Genomic DNA, 19,207 nt, shown 5'->3' with positions numbered 1-19,207 from the left:
GCATTCAGCATCTTGCCTGGTATCCTCTGACCAATCTCTAGCATAGGTGATTTGTCTGATGTTGAATTGTTGATGCTAATGTTACGTGCTCTGTTAGTGGACACATTGGATGTAGTGTATCTCATTGAAGAAAGTGCTCTGCTTGCAAAGAATTGCTTGTGCAAGATTATAAATGTACATAAAATCCAAGACTGTGTAGTGTGTACCAGAGGAATATGCCCAGTTGTTTGAGTTAGCTGATCGTGGAGGTTTGTCTGCTCCTACAGATGCTCGACTGCACTACATTATTTTCTATCTGTTTGTGTAGAGATCCTACCCCAATCAAGGAACTTCAAACATCCTCCAAAACCAGGCAACAATGAGCGACTTGGCAGTCGTGACACCCCCTTTTCAAGGGTTAATATGCTTGCCCGTGGCAGCAGGGAACCTGGTGCCTCCGGAAACACATAGGCCTAACAATGTTGGCGTTGCGGCAGCATTATAATCATCCTTGTTTAATTTTTCAAAAAAATGAATATAGGCTATACGGTCTTATAGTAGGCTATGGCGATTCCATGTAGCCTTTTGATTTTAAATGTTATAGTGAAATGTTTATCATAATAAAGTTACGTTTTATCAGTGTTTGCATATTTTTCCTCACCATATACTCAATTGGAAGTGGCTATTTTTCCACACTTAATGCCGTGGTTACAATCAGGTGTTGCCAGACTTAGGATTAAAGTTAGGAAGGGTTAAGGTAAGGGTTAGAGTTAGGAATAAGATTAGCGTTTTCATCTTTGCCCAGGACTAAAAAAATTTACAAAATTCAAGTTTTTGTTTTCAACAGCTTTAAACTTTTCTCAAATTAGGGCAGAATTCCTTATCTGGCAACACTATTGAGGTAATTATTACACTATATAGTGTAAATATAGCCACAGCTTACTCAATTTTGTGCTGAGTACCCTTAAAAGTTGTTACAGGAAACAGAAAGACGTTTAGATGTTATCTTTTGTCGATTTTCGTTTGAGCGGTAGTAACCCTCTTAAGGCCCATGCCGTTTTTGAGTCGGAAGTCCCCTTCTCTGTAGTCCCGGAGTTTTTATTGTAAGAAGAGCTGACAATCCTGCCTCGCAAAGGTAAGTGGTTATGAATGGTAACAAAACAAATCGCTTGCTTTGCCAAGACTGGGCAGGTTTTCAGCTGTGAGCACCAAAATTCTTCCGCAGATTTTGAATGAAATTTTGAGTGAATGAACCTCTTTTGATCTCAAATCAATTAGGTCATCTTTACTGAGATCGTCATCGCTAATGTTGTTCAAGTCAATAAGAAAAGAATTTCGAATCCATGTTTCAACTTCGTTCGGCAGGTATTCTAAATTAAAATAACGTTGAAATGAAATTTGCAGGGTTTCCAAGTGTGCGCAAAATTTTTCTCTCGTAGAGATCAAAAGAGTACATTCTCTTGGAGTTTCATCCATCAAGATAAGGTTTTCTAACATTGGAAAGTTAGCGTTATTACCTGCTTCCAATCAGCGTTTCCAAACCAGCAACTTGGCTAAAAACTATTTCAGTTTTTCAGCTGCATCAATTATTGTCACACCTAGTCCTTGAATGCCACGATTAATATTGTTAATATGACTGAAAATATCGGCTAAGTAGGCCATGCCGCATAGAAAACTTTACTCTCAAACAATTTTGAGAGGGGACTTCCTTTTGCTTTCAAAAGAGTTGATACCTCACTTTTTAGCTGCTGCAGTCGTTTTAAAGCTTCTTAAAGTAAATTTTTTGCTGCTAAGGCGTAGCTGTACAAGAAACGATGGGTAACAACCTCGCGAGGAGCTTTGTTTTCTACTTAAGCAGCAAATCTGGATTTGTTCCCAAGCATAGCTGGTGCTCCATCCGTGCATATAGAACAAAGTTTCTTTTTCCGATCAAAACTTTGTTTGACAAAAAAAGTAAAAACATCGCTTTTCGTTTTTTCCCCCAAAAAATTCGTCAAGGTAACACGGACCCCCAAGGGGTCCGTGGACCCCAGGTTGGGAACCACTGCTCTAAACAGTGATTGAACCAAGTAACACAACGAACGATTACCATAGCAAGAAATAAGCTAATCTGGTATAAGCATGAAAATGACGGTACAGTGCATATAAGTCCACAGATCATTGTGAATGCACAGTCCACACATTTGCAGACAATAAGCACTTTTATCAGCCACACATATTAAAGTAAACTAGATATACAAATTCAAATAATTGCAAACAATATACAGAACATATGTAATGTAACCAGGGCTGTGGAATCGGAGGAATTTTGGCGTGTCCGTAATGGAGTAATTTAAAAGGCTCACTCCGACTTGATACAAAATACCGAAAAACAAAATTTTTGTTTAGACTCCATTTAAAAGAATATAATTTCTTGTTCGCCGTATTTGGGTCTAAAACTTCACCCGAAAATAGAAGTGCTTGTTTTTGTTAAATTTGTAAAAGTCGCTGTATCAATTTCGATCATGAATTTGATGAAATTAAATTTTACAAAAATGGAAAACGATAAAAATTATAAAAAAAATGGAAACTCTGAAGCCGGAGTTGGCTAGTTATAAAACGAGGAGTCGCATATTTTTCGCAAGACTCCACAGCCCTCCCAGACAGCCACTTTATCTGGTCCAAATCTTTACCAGATTGGGTACGACTTTGGCCAAATAGAGTGGCTGTCTGGGTTGCATATAATAGCTTCTTTACGGTGTTCAAATAATCTCAAATAAACTGAATAACGTCAGTGCAAACCATATTGTCTAAGCCAAGGCTTACTTCAAATTACTACAATTTAGTGTCAAACTCCCCTCCAATCTTTTATCACTTTTCAAACCAGTCACATTGTAATTTGCAACAAACTGATGGCAAGCAGGGTGATCATTTGATCAAGAAGAAAAACACAATTAATTTGATTTTCACGTGCGCTCACATATCGTGACAGATTATGTAGCGTTCTAAACCAGTCATTATAAGCTACTCGTAAACGATTAAAACAAAAAATACGATATTTATGCAACAGTTACAAAGCATAAAAAGACGTACAGTATGAGTAAAACAGAGTATTGTTAACAGTCGTTGAACATTTATAAAATAGCGATTTTCATTTGTTGGCAATGCAGCAAAGTGAGCGCATTTGCCGCAAAATATCCAGTTCATTAGACAAACAGTTACATGTATATACCGGTATACACCTAAACACTTAACCGACCCAACAAAGAGAAATTTCTCAGGCTCAAGCGAGTGTGATTCAAGAAAATTTGAAATGTTGAGAAAGTAACAACCAAAGATTTTTTACAATTACAAACAATGTCATGTCTGGAGGCATAACCGATTAACCGACACAGTAGTTTAGAAGATATTTGTTTGAGACCATGTAAACTGGGGGAAGAGTAACAAATATCATCTGCAAACTTTATGTGATTAACACAAATATTAAAAAATCAGACAAGACAAGTTAAATCACACTTATGTGCTTTTCTGTTGAATGGTGCATACATACTAAACACTGTGTGACATGCACATATCGGAGGCATATTTGTCTAGTTCAAAGTTTGGCGTGGTTAATCAATTGACCAAACAATGCTTCTTCATCAGTATTGTATGTAGCAGTAGACAGTGCTGTCCCTATTGCTGACGAGTTTTCTTTTAACATGGAGAGCAAACATTCCTGAAAAAAAATATAAGTTATGATGCAGGCCGCATAAAAAAGAACCACAGAAAAGTACTGAAGTTCCTTGATTTATGTCAAAAACCTTCAACACTTAAATAACACGCTTGGTCGACCCTAGATGTAACAGATGGATGTATACGTTTGTACAGTATATATATATTGAAAAGCAAGCATACATCTTACATACCTAATTTGAAGATATTTAATATTTTTAATATCAAGGACAAGGGACACAATTAGCTCGACATCTGTTATAGTTCTTACAAATGCAATGCTTTTTCATGTGCTGATGTTACTTGCACTATCCGCATATCAGACAAGACAAAAATTTTCCTTTTCTTACAATGTATTTTATTTTTGTGTGAACTTTTTAGTCTTTCTTAAATACCCCCAGCAGGACTCTCACATCATCACCTTGCATTTTCTGATTCTAGGTAATAATTACCCCTCAGTGAAGTCTTCAAAGGAATTTATGCTTTAAGACAGAAAGTCATTACAAATTTATGCTCTCACTGAACTTGTCATCCGGGTCTTTCAGTTCTGCAGCTGCACATTAAATAAGCATTTGTAATTAACTTTTACTAATTTTAAGCATGAAATTTATTAATTTTAGCAGATGAATCTCCACAATAATTAATATATTTAGTAACAAGAAGAGATTCTATTTGAATAAGGACATTCTGATTATCCTCCTTTAGGTGAAACAGGCTGTTGAGGGTTTAGATCAGTGGTTCTCAACCTTTTTGACTCACGGACTATTCTCAAGCTCGCCTATATATCCGCGGACTCAAGTCATATATTAACGAAAAATAGGTTTTTTGATTTCTATCCAAGAGAGTTTAATACGGTATCAACAAAAAAAGCAAGCACTGTTTTTCACTCAACACACACTCAATGAGAGCCTTGTCCTTGAACTTGCTTGACAAGTTTATCGAATTCCGGAATTATGGTTGTCAGTGCACATCTAATGTCATCTTCCGGTTGAAGTCTATTGCGATACTTCGTTTTGATCATCGTCAGAGTTGAAAAGCCAGATTCACACAGGTATGTGGTTGAAAATGGCAAAAGAGCTGTTGCAGCTTGCTTGCAAAGATCTGAAAGACTAGGCTCCATCGACTGCACATTTGCCCAAAATTGAGTCAAAGAAGCCTTTTTAAACTTGTCTTTCCACATCTGTCGGCTTTGCAATTCAAGCAACTGTTCAGCAATACAGTCCATATCTGAGTGAAGTTCTAGCGCTGACACCTGAAAAGGATTCCGAACCCAATTAAAGATCCTGCAATAATTGTTGGAAGGAATATAACGATCCAATTCAGAAAGAAATGTGTTGAGGTGCCCAAGAAAGATGGGAAGAATGACGCCCAAATTGATATCTTTCTCTTCCACAAATAAGTTCAATCCTGGGAAAGCAGCTAACCTCCCACTTTTCATTCAATGCATCCACAGCTTTATTTTACGTTTGAATGCATCAATACTTTCCAAAACATCAAAAAATAGTTTCTCTTTTCCTTGCATAGAACTATTCAGTTGGTTTACATGGCTGAAAACATCGGCCAAAAATAGCAACTTTGCAATCCATTCATCATCACGAAAGCGATCAGCAAGTTCATGATTTTGCTCTTTTAAAAAAGCATGGGTTTCCTCTTTAAGAGTAGCCACTCTCTCAAGCACCTTTCCTCGTGACAACCAACGAACAGTTGAATGGAACATAAGCCCACTGAGTTCCGCTCCCATTTCGTCACACAAAGCACGAAATAAGCGAGTGTTCAAAGGACGAGATTTAATATAATTCACCACAGATACAACCTCTTTGAAAACTATGGCAACATTTTCTTGTATTTTTGCACTTATCCATTCAAATTGAACTACTGTAGTTTTCAGGACTTTGAGACTTTATCACTTTTCTGTTTTTGCCAAACTTTTCATCAATCTTTCCTCTGCCCAATAGAAAAAAAATTAAAGTTACGCATCATGGTTTTATTGGTGCGTAACGACAAGAGGTCAATTCTCACTCCTTTTTACTCCAGCGTAGTTCCCAAATAAAATAAGTTTTCATCTTTGATGTTTGTTTTGTATCTTTATCCTGCATTGCGGTAGCCTAATATGGGTAAAACTTTATTCTTGTCAGGAAAAGTATTATGAAGCATTTATTCACTATGTGAACACTGAGCAATGCTGAAAAACTCCACTTTAAAGGGAAATTTTCTTCATTCATGGTTGGTAGTTACTAGCAATAGTTAACATGGGTGGTGGGCATTTGAAAGAAACATTAACCTAAACCTTTTCTGACAAATTCACTTACTTTTGACAGCTAAAAATATCAGTGATAAGATCTCTTGCATTATGTCACAAATGATCTGCAGGAAGCATCAATGACAAAGTGTCTAAGACCTTACAACACACGAAAAGAATACTTCTGTTTCAACATTTATAAAGCATAAACATCGTTGTTAAGCTATCAGTTAAAAAACATGTTTAAACAAGCTATTGGCAATAGCTTGCATTAGTAAATTACCACAAACAAGGGAATGTGTGTTCTGAATACTGCCATCTTGTTTTTGCCAAAATTTTGTCAACCCATTGAGTGTGTACAAAAATAACCAGTAGGCCTACCGGTATACTAACATCGTAGGCTACCTTCCATAAAGGGCACTTCCATAAAAGGAAAAATAAATCAACTCATCTACATTATGTCATGTATCAAATTGCATTAATTCAATGTTTGTCAGGTCTACTGCCATAAACATGCCTGAGAATGAAAAAGAAAGTGAAACAACGTATGCTATAGGTATAGGGCTATGCAAAAAACATATGCTGCTGCCAAGCACACACACTTTGGAATTTCAGCACACCAATAAAACCAATTTTACTAGTTTAATGTTTTTCAAGAGCACTATAATGAAACTAAGCTGCAAATTGTAAAAAATTTGCAACTTTTCCAGAAAAATATGAAAAAAAACAAAAAAAACAAAAAAACGCGTGTTTTTTTTGGCCCAAGTTTTTTTTGAAAAAAAACACGTTTTTTTAAAAAAAAAACGGTTCGTTTTTTTTGCATTTACAACTCTAATCACCACACATTATCCTGGCCATTTCAACAGATGCTGGTTTAATCAAATTTTCTCCAGCTGTGTGAGGTGCTTTTGCACTTGTAAGCAATTTTCCATGCAACGGCAAAAGAAGCACGCACTGCATGACTGTGAGAATATACTATTCCTTCCCAAGCAGTTGGGCGATCAATGCGACTTCGCTTCACCTGATGCTCTTTTTCTTTAAATACTTCAAGAGATTTGTTAAGTTAACAACATTTCCATGGTTTGATTCTAGGTGCCAACAAAGTTTCGTGTCCTTTAAAGAGCTGTGAGCTAAGACTGTTAAGCACAACACACACTGCGGCCTCACTTCGCCATTCACCTCAATCAAAGTAAATCCAAGCTTCAAGTATTCATCATTATATGCAAAAACTTGTTTTCTTTTAGCCATTTTAAGTAATTCTGTCTGAAACTGTTCACCAGGCATCTAATCTAAAACTGACTGTGTTCTCACCGGTAGAACACAGTCAGTTTTAGAATTTTAGCCCATTTATTTACGACATCACAAAGATAAAGTTGGTGAAATAGGAGCATTTTACGTTTTATTTGTAATGCAATATGAACTGACTACTAGCAAAAGCAACTGTGCTCGCGGACTCATCCAGGCCCTTCCGCGGACTCATTTGAGTCCGCAGACTCGGGGTTGAGAAACACGGGGTTGAGAAACACGGGGTTGAGAAACACATAGGTTCTCAACCTCTTGGATAGACCATCAACTGTTGGCATGCCAAAGACAAAGGTTCTTTATCGTTAGTGCGCCATTCTTGTATATTCGACTTGTAACGAGATTGGTTTTTGAGACTGTGTCGAGATGCGAAAGACTATTTCGTCTTTTCTCCACTTAAACTAACCCAGGATACAATAAACAAACTTGAAACTGCATAATTGGATAGACGAACAGCTGCCACAGAAAACGATTGTTCATTGCTATCAGTCTGAAAGTCAAAACGTCAAACAAATTTAACTCTCATTGTGAAACGAGACTTTTCATGAAAACGAAAAAATTGACGCATAGCGCTTGACGCTTAAAATCGGCAAAATAATTGACGGCGCTATAACTTCCATCAACTAAAAAATAAACTGACGGCGCTAGCCTCAGCGTCAACAAAAAGTTGAGACCATCAATTGATTGACGGCGTCAACGTACAACACTGCGCATTTGGTATGTTACCTTATATTACGAATGTCTACGAAATTTTATTCATCTTTGTAGTTTGCGATGTGTTCAGTCGAATGTTCAATTGGAGTAATGTTGTAGACATTCCTGAATGTAGCATATTTGTGGAAAGTTTTAGTTTTTTTTTTTAAAGCTTTAATTCCATATGTTATATTATATTGAATATTTCAGGAAACTATGCGTAGTAAGGCGATGTGAAATTTGAATGGACAAAATCGAATTATCACACAGGGTGACTACTGTTGTGTAGAGTATGTTTGTGAAGTTTTATGCAATAAAATCCAGTATCCGTAAACATGTAATCATTTTAAGATTAGTATTTTCTAATTCTTGCAAGGTGATTCCACAAAAATACTATCACAACGCATCAATCCACGTGATCCAGATAGCGCGCTCTGATTGGCTAGTTAGGGAAAACGCGTTGTGTGCCGCACACACGCGCGCGTGAGCGATTGCTGTCTGCTGCTGAAAGTCCTTACTCCTGAGACTAGAGATTTATAGCTTGATGCTGATTACTGAAGATAAGGTTGCAAAATTCAGATAAGAAGTTGTTTTAGCCGAACTGTTTACTATAATTTTATGCTTGGTTGTTAAATCATTCAGGCTTCGGTTCAAAGTTAGGTTAGGCTAGGTTTTCCAAATCATGTAAAGTAGGAGGCAATGTCTGTAATTATCAGGTCTTCTGGAATAAGAACTGCTTGTTCAGGTCAAGTTGCAGTTTGTGGTTCTGATATTTCTGCGTTTATAATATATAGCTTTTAAAATGACATTAATAAAGTTCATAGTATTACCAGAGGTATTACGGAAGGCTCAGACATCTCAAGTTTTCAGCACTTAAATTCTTAGTTCTCTGTACTGTATGTAGATTATCTGTTTTCAAAAAATTGCATTAATCTCTTCACATATTATCTTTAGTTCATAAAGGTGACCTTGTTGTGGGTAGCATTGTTAACTGTTAAATCATGCCTAAAAGTTTTAAAAAAGAGTAAGAAGCACGGAAAGCTCTTCTGTCATTGGACCCTCGAAGGAGCTTCCCACTGCTGATTTACCAACACTATGGTACGTTATGTTCTTGCATTCTGTGCTTTGTTGAAGGTGATACTCAAGTACTTTATCTCTGACAGGTTTTAATTAAGCTTGGTAGAGGCATAAAACATAGACCAACTCGTATATTTTCATATGGATGAAGGGTATCGGTAGTTGTTAAAAATACTAACATATAGCTTGCATGAATGGACAGTACACGTACAATAACCAAATAGCAGACACTTTTCAAAACCTTAATGTGTTGAAATAATTAATTGCATGTTTACGAAGATAGAGCACTCATAAGGAATTATTTTTTCAGGAAGCTGGAAAAAAAGCTAACTATTCTCTTTTCAAATGAAGATCGCATTCCTAAAACAGAATTGAGGTTTCTCCTCTCCCAACGTTATCATGGAGTAGAAGCACCGTTATACCAAATTGGGCCTCTTGACAAAAGGACAACGAAAACGCTTCAAAAGAAAGTTAACAAAAAGGTGAGTTCTTACAAATTTTTTTGTCTAGTGATTTTCTGTGAAATGTACCAAACTTTTGTTCGATCACAGGCTTGTATAAGTATATTCTTTGATAACAGGGTCGGGTCATGCATAGACAGGTCTCATATTGTGTGCTGGGGTTGGTCAGTTGTTGTCATTGACGTGGCTCTTCTAACAACATTTGTTGAATGGAGCCATATGAGAGAGACAATGAGTTACTGCCAATTCTACAACCCCACTTCACCATTGCAGATGTAGTGCAACCAACTCTAGATAGTAGGTAGTGGATTTTTCCTTTTCCTAAAGCATTTCCTCGCGGGAAAGAGATTCAGATGTTCTGATTTCTATGTCTGTAAAGACAGGGTTGTGCTTTCACTAAAGCTAGTCGAGCTATGTTGAGAAGTTTTTTTTTGACTATCACTGATTTTTGCTGCCATTTGTCCGAAAGAGTATTATTTGTTATGTTTGGTATATATTGTTTTTTGTTGTGACAGTCAGAAATAAAAATAAACTGAACTGATGTACATGGATTATTTTGTGTTCTTTACATTTATCATTCACACAAAAAACTTGTTTTTCAAAAGCCTCAAACAACAGCGAGTAGATGATTTCGCTGCAGCAAAGAAGTCACAAGTGGTAGAGGAAGAGAACTGGAAAAAACAGAAGTTTTCTGCAGCAATTGATGAAGAAAATGACTCTCCTTTCGAACCAGCTGCACCAAGTATATACATCTGAATGTGACAATGCCCCAGTATCCAGTGATGATCCTGCTCTGCAATCTTTTTCTGTGAACATGTTAAAAAATATTCGCAAACCAAAGGCAGCAACTCTTGTTCATTCGTTTGTACACGTTTTACAAGCACATATAAAGTTGGTTGGTTGATGTGTAAGCTACCATTGGTAGAGTTGAAGGTACTATATCTCTCAAAAAAACAAATGTAAATCGCCCAAAACAATCGAATATTAGTGCAGTGCGTTGTTGGATTATGTAATACATATTACTACAACAAAACCAAAGTGTCATCTTATGCACAGTGCATTCCTACTCTTGCCATAGAAGTGAAAAAGGCTTTAATATCATCAGCTTTTGCTGACCAAGCAAAATTAGGGTTGCCGGGTGATTGTTTAATATCTTACCGTACACCCCCAGCCTTTAACTAAAAGGGCAACTAGCAGTCGCGTCATACGTAATTGTTGTTGTGGTTGTTAAAGTTGGAAATTTTTATAATTTAAAAAAAATAAACAAAGTTTTTTTCTTCAAAAAATTTGTACCTGGCAACTCTGTGCTGGCAACAAACGCCAGGGACAAAATCGACTACATGTTTAAGGTTACTGAATATTTTTGCGTGAAATTTTACAGAAATGCTCTACATAGCAATAGTCACCCTGTGTGATAATTCGATTTTTGATTTTTTTAAATTTTTTGATTTTCACATCGCCTTAATGCGTAGTCACCTTTGCATTTTGTGAATTTAAGCCACTCAACCCTTTAATTTATTCTACAATATTAGAAAGTATAGTCACATGTGCGGATATTGATCATTGCATTTTTTTATTGTTTTTTGCATCATTTTTACACAAACTGTAAATTCATAGATTAGTTTTACGATGGCTTGCTCTTCAATACACAGAACCAACACGGGTCCCTAGAAAAAAACATAATCATCATGATTTCATATTTGCAGATGGTCAATACATTTATATAGAAACATCTAGCCCTAGGTTTTTAAACAACATTGCCTCTTTGATTTCTCCTGAAATATCTTTCAACGACGGAAGTCAAGAACTGTGCGTCTCATTTTGGTAAGCTCTGAAAATTTCAAGATGGTAAAACAAAATAAATATATTTCTGAGTAGTTTTGCTTTCATTAACAAGTCACTGTAACTGCTACAACATTGAGACTGCCATCAACAGCGCCCTTTGCACAGTAACTAATGCCAACTTTCCACACCATTGGACAGTTTCCGTATTCTTGCTGCCATCTAACTTGCTGAGAAGAACACAATAAACACAGGCAGGTCAGACTTCAAAAAAAAACAAAAAAACCGGCGTATCACACCCCGTAGCGGTGGAGACCGGCGTAACTTTGGATGGCGATGCACGCGGGGGAGAGGATCACCAGCTTGGATTGCGTGGGCCAAGCCGGAGAGTCGAGGTACATGTAGAGGGAGGGTGTGGATTGAAAGCTCAACATGACCTGTCTGCAAGTTTAGAATAGTGGAGGAGGCCATGGTGACAGGGTCTTTTTGAGTAGCGCAAAAAGTCGGTCTGAGACTGGTCCGGCAGCGCAGCGCCTGCAGCAATTGACCATCGATTCATGACCAATAACTAAGCTAACCCACGTCCCCTTCACGCTACCGTAGCACAGGTACGTTTGACTCTTATAGCCTGTGTGCTTGCAGGGAGAGCGGTTAAACTTAAGGTCTCCCACAAGGAAAAAAAATCTGGGATATTCTAAGGCAAATTTAGTTCTCGTGGGAGACAATTTCAAATAAAAATCTGGAGATGCTCAATTAGTAAACGTATCTTCCAACGCTCATTGTATGTAAATTTGTAACAGTAGATCGCCTATTTAGCGAGCTTTTAAACTGACGACATCCAAAGTGGCACTCGGTGACGATTGTGCATTTGCAGTTTGTGTGTTATTTCGTTGCTTTGTTTTGGATATGGACAGCTTTGTCTGATGCAAATAAATATTAATAATGTAAAACACAACCATAGGTGGGAGTGTATTATCCACTAACTGAAGAACATGACTTCTGGAACAAAGAAGCTTCAAGATCAAGCGGCGTTGGTTCGACTCTCGGGGTGTGCACTTGAGCAACGCACGGTAAGGACTGCTCTCCATCCAGCGGCACCTAATGGATGGAATAATTCCCCGGCAACAACATTTCAACAATCGGAAACTCCACTCTGTCAATCTCGGTGACCGGGCCTGCGTCAGTGATTCAAACCCTCTACAAGTATGCGAAACTGCCAGGATTAAGCTCTGCAAAAAGCATTCCCAGTCCGTGGATAAAGATTCAATCAATCAACAGCAGGCTTTGATCCAACGAGCACGAATGTGCACAAGCAAGACGTTGAGGCAGGTTCGCCATCTGGATCATGGAGACTATAGCGATGGAAGCGAAGGCATGACTAGACTACGTTACCAGGAAAATTGATGAAACTTTGAGATAGAACTTTTGAATTTGCGTCCAGTTGACCTGGAGATCGTGTTTGTTGATGCGTTAAAAGCAACGCAAGCAAATAAAAGCAAAAGATTTGATTGATAAAGAATGCAGATCCAGTGTTATGAATGAAATTACATAAATAAGTCCTGTCGAATTTCCACCATGCAATAAATAGCCTATTGTATTCATTCTTTTTTTAAATTCTATATGACTTCATTTTAGTTTTGGACTCAGTTTGATGATGAAATGAAAGTTAATGATAATTATGTTGATAATGAATTATAGGTTTATAAACTATAACGTTTAGTCTGTGAGGATATTGTTATATTCTTGATCCAGTTATACCATTTGTGTTTTTTTTGCTGACTTTACTGTGTTTGTTTAGTTATTGTAACTGAACTTGTAGCAACAAACCAAACTTGTGTTAGCCCGTAACTTATTATTCCTGCTTATGAGACACAAATAGAAGTATGACATCATTTAATTCTTGTATCCAGCATATTATACTGTAGCTTACTAGCACATCAAAAATGTTCATATTGTACATTACTTAGGTACCACATGTATGGAGCTAGCATTGAAAGGCTGACTGTTACCCAAATACCTGCCAGTAACAATACAATTCCGTGGGAGAGATATGGCAATCAAGGATTTGACTGGATACAGGGGTTTCTTGAAGTGAATTACACTTCACAACCTTTTCAAGTAAATAAAAACGTCATCAGTATTTGTATAGAAAAGTTAAGTGAAACTTTAAAGAAAAAATTTCCAAAAAAGGTTTTTTAAAAGAGAAAAATTTTAATCAATCTTTGAGTTGAACTATCATTGCCAAATTTTTCTGCATTTTTGAGTCGGGTTTTGATACTTTGCTGTGGCATCTGACGACACATTTGTGGTACAGCTTCATCGTGTTATGGGCCAGCGTATAACTCCTCTTGCAAAGATGTTCTCAGTGCAGCTTGGAAAAGTATCTATCCTATGTAAAAATAAAATCTGGTGACAAAAACTTGAAAATGTTAAATCAATTCATTGCCTTCATGTAGTTTTGCTCCTTCATCAATTCTCTACTATAAATTACGTCACTAAAACCGATTTGTTTTCTTCGTTATGCGCGGCTGCAATCCATCGTAGTTTAACCTGCTAACTTATAATCAAATTTAACTCCATGTCGGGCTTTAATGGTTTTTACAACTTGTTTGTTAAACTTTGTTTCTACTTTTTTGATAGTTTTTTAATAAAATATTTCAATAAAGAATTTAGAAAATAGTATCTACTATAGCGGTCAATACAATTTTTATGACATTTTTCTAAGAATTGATTTCACTGTTCAACAATTTTTCAAAAGTTGTTTGTTTCCGATAAGAAAACATTTGATTCTTATGCATTTTTGCACGCTGAATCCAAAAATATCGGTTAAAATTGCTGATTAGCTCCAGTTTAAAAGATAAAAACTTTTTTCGTTATTGTATGTGGATCTACACATGGCAAGCCTTGGTGAACTTTATTGAACACAACAGTAACAATCTACAAACACTGCAATAATTGCATGCGTTTATATTTCAGCATAGTCTATGCAACAAATAATTGTCACCTTTCAAATATTAATTTCTAATCTATTTTATCTGTTCTTCTTCTTTTGTCGTGTCGCTTGTATACGCTTAATGGAGCATCCCTAGATATCATCCAGCAAAAGTCAGCAAGCATTGATTGATTCTGTTTTCCCTGGTACTTCTTTTCCATTGTAGATATGCATTGATCATCATGCAATCGCTCATCATGAAATCGCTTACCATGCTCATCACTAACTTCTCCACAGTTTGGTAGAAAAAAATCTAGGTGAGAGTCCAAAAGATGTATCTTCAGTGACATATTGCACCACATGCATCTGTTTGCTTTAATAAGATTGGACACCAATTTCGTGTTTTTGTCAGCTCTTTTGTTCGCCAAAAACTTTGTGGCCAACAACTTAAACGCTTCCCATGCAATTTTCAATTTGTCAAATAACACTTGATCAAATTCACCGTCTTCGTGAAGGCATGCAATGAGAGAATATACGTGAAAATATTTTCAATGGCGGGGGTGACGTTTTTACTTGTTAAGCTTTTTTACTGATATTTTCCTTCAAAACATGAAAGAAAAAAAAAACACTCATGGTGAAATATTCGACAAACTTTTTGATACTCCTAGTGAGCATACGTAGCTGTAATCAATACAGCGACATCCTGAGCACGGTAGGCCTAGTTGTAGGGGTGACCTGTCTTGATTACAGCTGCGTACGAGCGAGTTGTTATTCATTGTGCCGCTACAAGAGTAAAACGATTTGTTTGGTTTTAAATCTCTATCCTCGGACTGACACAGCCTTGATCGGTTATTCCTGGTAGTTTCACATACTTGTAGAGGCTTTTGACGCAGGGCCGGTTACTGAGATTGGCAGAGTAAAGTTTTTCCGATTGTTGAAGTGTTGTTGCCGGAGAATTATTCTATCCACTTGGTGCCACTGAATGGAGAGCAGTCCTGAAATGCGTTGCTCAAGCGCACACCGCGAGAATCAAACCAGCGCCGCATGATCTTCAGTCGAGCGCGTAACCACTGAGCTGACGGAAATAGAAGAGTTTTGAAAAACGTAAATGTTAAAGAGAAAACACACAAAATTGTAAACAATAAAAGAGATTTCGACAGACCTAAAAATGTTAGTTTATTGTCAAATTTAACCAGATTTGGAATCTCGTTGCTCTTTAAATTTGGAATTATTTGTCAATATTTAGGTTTCACTTATCGTAGTAGAAAGGCCAGTAACATGCATTTTTGACGCTTCTTTATGTTAATTCAATAATCTTTTGCCAGGCTCTGATTTTATATCCCGGTATGTTAAATCGATTTTGCTTTGCTTCCAGGCTAGAATTTGAACTAAGTATAGATAATGTAGTTTATATATTGCAAGATTTAAATATTTACATAGCCAAGACTGCTGACAAATAAAGCCTAAACAAGTACAGTCAACCGATACCTGCCCGAACTTAGAACAGATCGAGTTCATATCCAAAGCATGTAAGCGAAAAGTTGAAATAATTCAACTACCGTACTGTTCTTCCACTTGAAGTTAAGAAACTCAAGCGTCTCGCGCAATATGACCACGCTACAAGATCTCAGTAAGAACACTTACTTTTTTTCCTACGTTTTTCAATGATATTTGTTAATGTGAACCCCCGCATCAGTCCTATTTTTCTTTTATCAGATATCATTTACTGCCACTTGTGAAGATTCAGATACAGGGAACATTGCTTTAGACGACATTTCATTGACAAGTGGACCATGTCCGAGCATCGGTAAAAAATAAATTTCTAACTTAGGCCTATGATGCAATATCTTTAAAGGTGCTACTGGTTTGGATAAAATAGCAATAAATAGTCATACCATTTTGTGTTCATATATTTTTGACACATTTTAAATGCTTTTATCTCTTCGAAAAAACGAAACACATACACTGCTTCAGAAAATTACCATCAGGCATTAATAATCAATAATATCAATTCAATATTCAATATCATCACAATTGCTTTACACGCACCAATGCCTGATGGTAATTTTTTGGTAGGTTTCCGTCACGCGTTGAAGCAGTGCATGTGTTTCGTTTTTCTTTGTTTATTGCATTGATCGGTTAGTGCCTGCTTATTTGCAGTCATTTCTGAAGTACAGTTTGTTTGCAATGACTAAAGAAAAACAACAAGTCGAAGAAACGGTAGTCTCCATCTTCCAGCAATCTAAGTAGTCAGACTTGGAATTTCTCAATGTAGAGAGAAAAAGTTTTCTCTGCCTATAAAAGTTAAATGGTAGTTTTATTAAATATATCATATAAAACGACATAATTCAGCTACAACACTACATTTAACATTATAAAAACAAAAAACAATACGCGATCGTTTTCGGCTAGTCGTACAGCCCAACTGTATGCTAGGGTGTCCGACAAATTGTTCGTAAGCAATTGTTCGTAAAGCAATTGTTCGTAAAGCAATTGTTCGTAAGCAATTGTTCGTAAAACAGTTGTTCCTAAAATTAATTCTTCGTAAAACAATTCTTCCTAAAGCATTTTTTCGTGCATGCACTTAAAATTTGAAGTATACGAAGAAATGCTTTACGAAGAATTGTTTTACGGATTTCAATTTACGAAAAACAGTTTACGAACAATTGTTTTACGAACAATTGGTTACGAACAATTGCTTTACGAACAATTGCTTACGAACAATTTGCCTATAACCGTATGCTAGTCATATAGCATACAGCTACATATGAGAAAATATATTTTTTAAAAGAAATACTAAAGAATATGGCAATTATTTGCTGGCGGAGTCTCCTATCTTTTAACAGTTTTTGATTGAATTATCACTTCTTGTGCTTGTCGTAATTCTGCTTTGTTTGTACCACTATCTCGTGTTGTGCTTTTGTCCATCTTGCGTAATTTGCTCGAGTCCTTTTCTCAACAATTAATTAATTTTACCTCTCAAATACTTAAACCGTTGTGTTGCGTAATTTTCCGGTTATCCTTTTGTGTGAGCTAGGCAGTTTCTCAAATGTTTAGATTTGACCATATTTTGTTGTGATACTGATTCTTTAGCATTTCTTTCAAAAAATAGATTTTTATTATAGGCTTGAAAAGGGCTGTAGTATGACTTGCCGAAAACGTTCATTTATTGATTTTTTTTTTTGTAATTTTAAATGTAGAGTTGTTGCTGAGTTATGTCTGCTTATGGTTTAGAAAAGTTACCTCTCCACGCAAATTTTATCATATAAATCTTTGCGATTGTTAGTATCCCAACGCTTGTTTTAATTTTTTAACTAATTTTCAACAATCAACTCATCTGGCTCACCATTTTGTAATTTATTGAATGTATGACTTTATGCACCAAAAAGTGGATGTGAGACTGCAAGGAACAATTGTTAACTGCTGTAGAAATTCCAAAACGTTAAATTGTTACCAAAATCAGTTATTTGCATCAATCAGTTTCCATTGATACCAAGAAACTACTGTGGTGTAAAGTTTTTTTGGGTGTGTGAAGGCACAACAGCTTTTGCTTCGAATGGCGTAATTTATTCCGGATGGCAACCTAGCTCGGCATGTCACAGAAATCATGCAAATGATGTAGTGATGAACCTGTGTTCTGTTTACCTTGGTACTGGTTGGGACATATACGTTGACAGATATTTTACATCTCATAGTCTGCAATTGTTTACTTCAAAACCTTACATTGGTACAAACAGTAATGGCTAATCGACGTGAAGCACAATCGCAGCTCAAACCGGCAAGGTCTTCAAAACAGCAGCGGCTTCATGATGTCTGCTTCACACATTTCTGTTTCAATAACTGAATGTCACAAGAAACCTTCAGTTATTATGGATTTTAAAGGGAACAATTCAATTGTCTTTACATAATCATGTTTCCAAACAGATGATAAATTTAACTGCACATTTGAAAATGTTTTATGCCGCGGATGGCATCATGCGAAGCATCCGGAGGATGATTTTAACTGGAGTTTTCGTCGAGGTTCGACCCCTTCTGTTTCAACTGGTCCGACATTCGATCACACTCTAAATAATGCAAGTGAGTAAAACAAAGTTTGTTAAAGGATATGCTTATTAAACGGCTTTTGATTAGTTAGCTTCAACCAACCAAATCTCACATATAACCTATATTGTTAATATGAATTAGTGCTGATACATCTTTGTCAGTGTAAGCACATTGTTTTTAACCTTTATCTAGTTTATGTAACTCTCTGATAAGTCACTTTGAAGTATTTGGAAATGTACTTGGCTGATTCGCCACAAAGCATTTTATCATTATTGGCATCCGGCCTTACGGTACTCCGAATTTAATACATTAAATCAGTGGTTTCAAACCTGTTTTATCTTGTGCACCCTTTTAGTCGATATTCAAATCTAATTCCCCCCGACAAATTTAGTTTGTTTATATTAATATTTTAATGTAATTCTTGGAACAAAAATTAAACTCTTACTAGTTATAAGCTTTTTATCCTCTAATACTCCTCTTTGTACTAAAATAGTTAATCATGAACTTTGCTACAAAATATTGTATTCAAAGAATATACTCAAAATATAAGAGTGAGTGCATTTAACAGTCAGTATAAAGACTGTGATTGCTTTTGTCTCGACAACTCATGAATGCGTGAAAGAGTATTGGAAAGAGCACAACGAATATCATTCTCCATGTTCAATCGGTTTCTCTGTATTGTTTTCATTTGTAAAAGAGTTCAAAAACCTTATTCACATAGATAAGTGGAGACAAACGGAAGGATGGTTCGAATGGCTCTTTCTGCCACTTTGGGATAAGAATTACACATCAGTGGCCAAAATTCAGTAATTGATTTTTCCCTGAATAAGCTTCTTGCGCAAGAATCCGTTTTGAGTTCTGAAACTTCATCCTGCAATTTATCGGGAACTCTTTCCACCCACATTGTGAATGAATTTCCTATTCAATCAAGCTCATCGTCATCAATTTCAAGAAAATATCGAATGAATTCTGATTCTAATGCTGTCAAATGTTGCAAAATCAATT

At 36.4% G+C, this 19,207-nt stretch overlaps 1 protein-coding gene across 1 annotated transcript; it reads right to left on the bottom strand.

Annotated features, from left to right (window-relative positions):
* Nucleotides 1-4,570: 4,570 nt before the first annotated feature.
* LOC145773949 (protein FAM200A-like) lies at nucleotides 4,571-5,413 on the bottom strand. The gene is made up of 2 exons (XM_082585073.1): nucleotides 5,216-5,413; nucleotides 4,571-4,924 (listed from the first exon to the last, which is right to left on the bottom strand). Exons 1-2 carry the CDS (start codon nucleotides 5,411-5,413, stop codon nucleotides 4,571-4,573), a joined length of 552 nt encoding a protein of 183 aa, XP_082441199.1.
* Nucleotides 5,414-19,207: the final 13,794 nt, after the last annotated feature.

The sequence above is a fragment of the Aplidium turbinatum genome, chromosome 7 (assembly GCF_918807975.1).
Source record: "Aplidium turbinatum chromosome 7, kaAplTurb1.1, whole genome shotgun sequence".
NCBI classification, from domain to species: domain Eukaryota; kingdom Metazoa; phylum Chordata; class Ascidiacea; order Aplousobranchia; family Polyclinidae; genus Aplidium; species Aplidium turbinatum.
The sequence above is the reverse complement of the archived record's forward strand: the minus strand, read 5'-3'. Positions and strand labels throughout refer to the sequence as shown.

Excerpts from the sequence above, each read along its gene's own strand:
- LOC145773949 (XM_082585073.1), bottom strand. The coding sequence starts at position 5,413 with ATGGGAGCGGAACTCAGTGGGCTTATGTTCCATTCAACTGTTCGTTGG. Across the intron at positions 4,925-5,215 it reads TGGCCGATGTTTTCAGCCAT|GTGTCAGCGCTAGAACTTCA; the intron begins GTAAACCAACTG and ends AATCCTTTTCAG.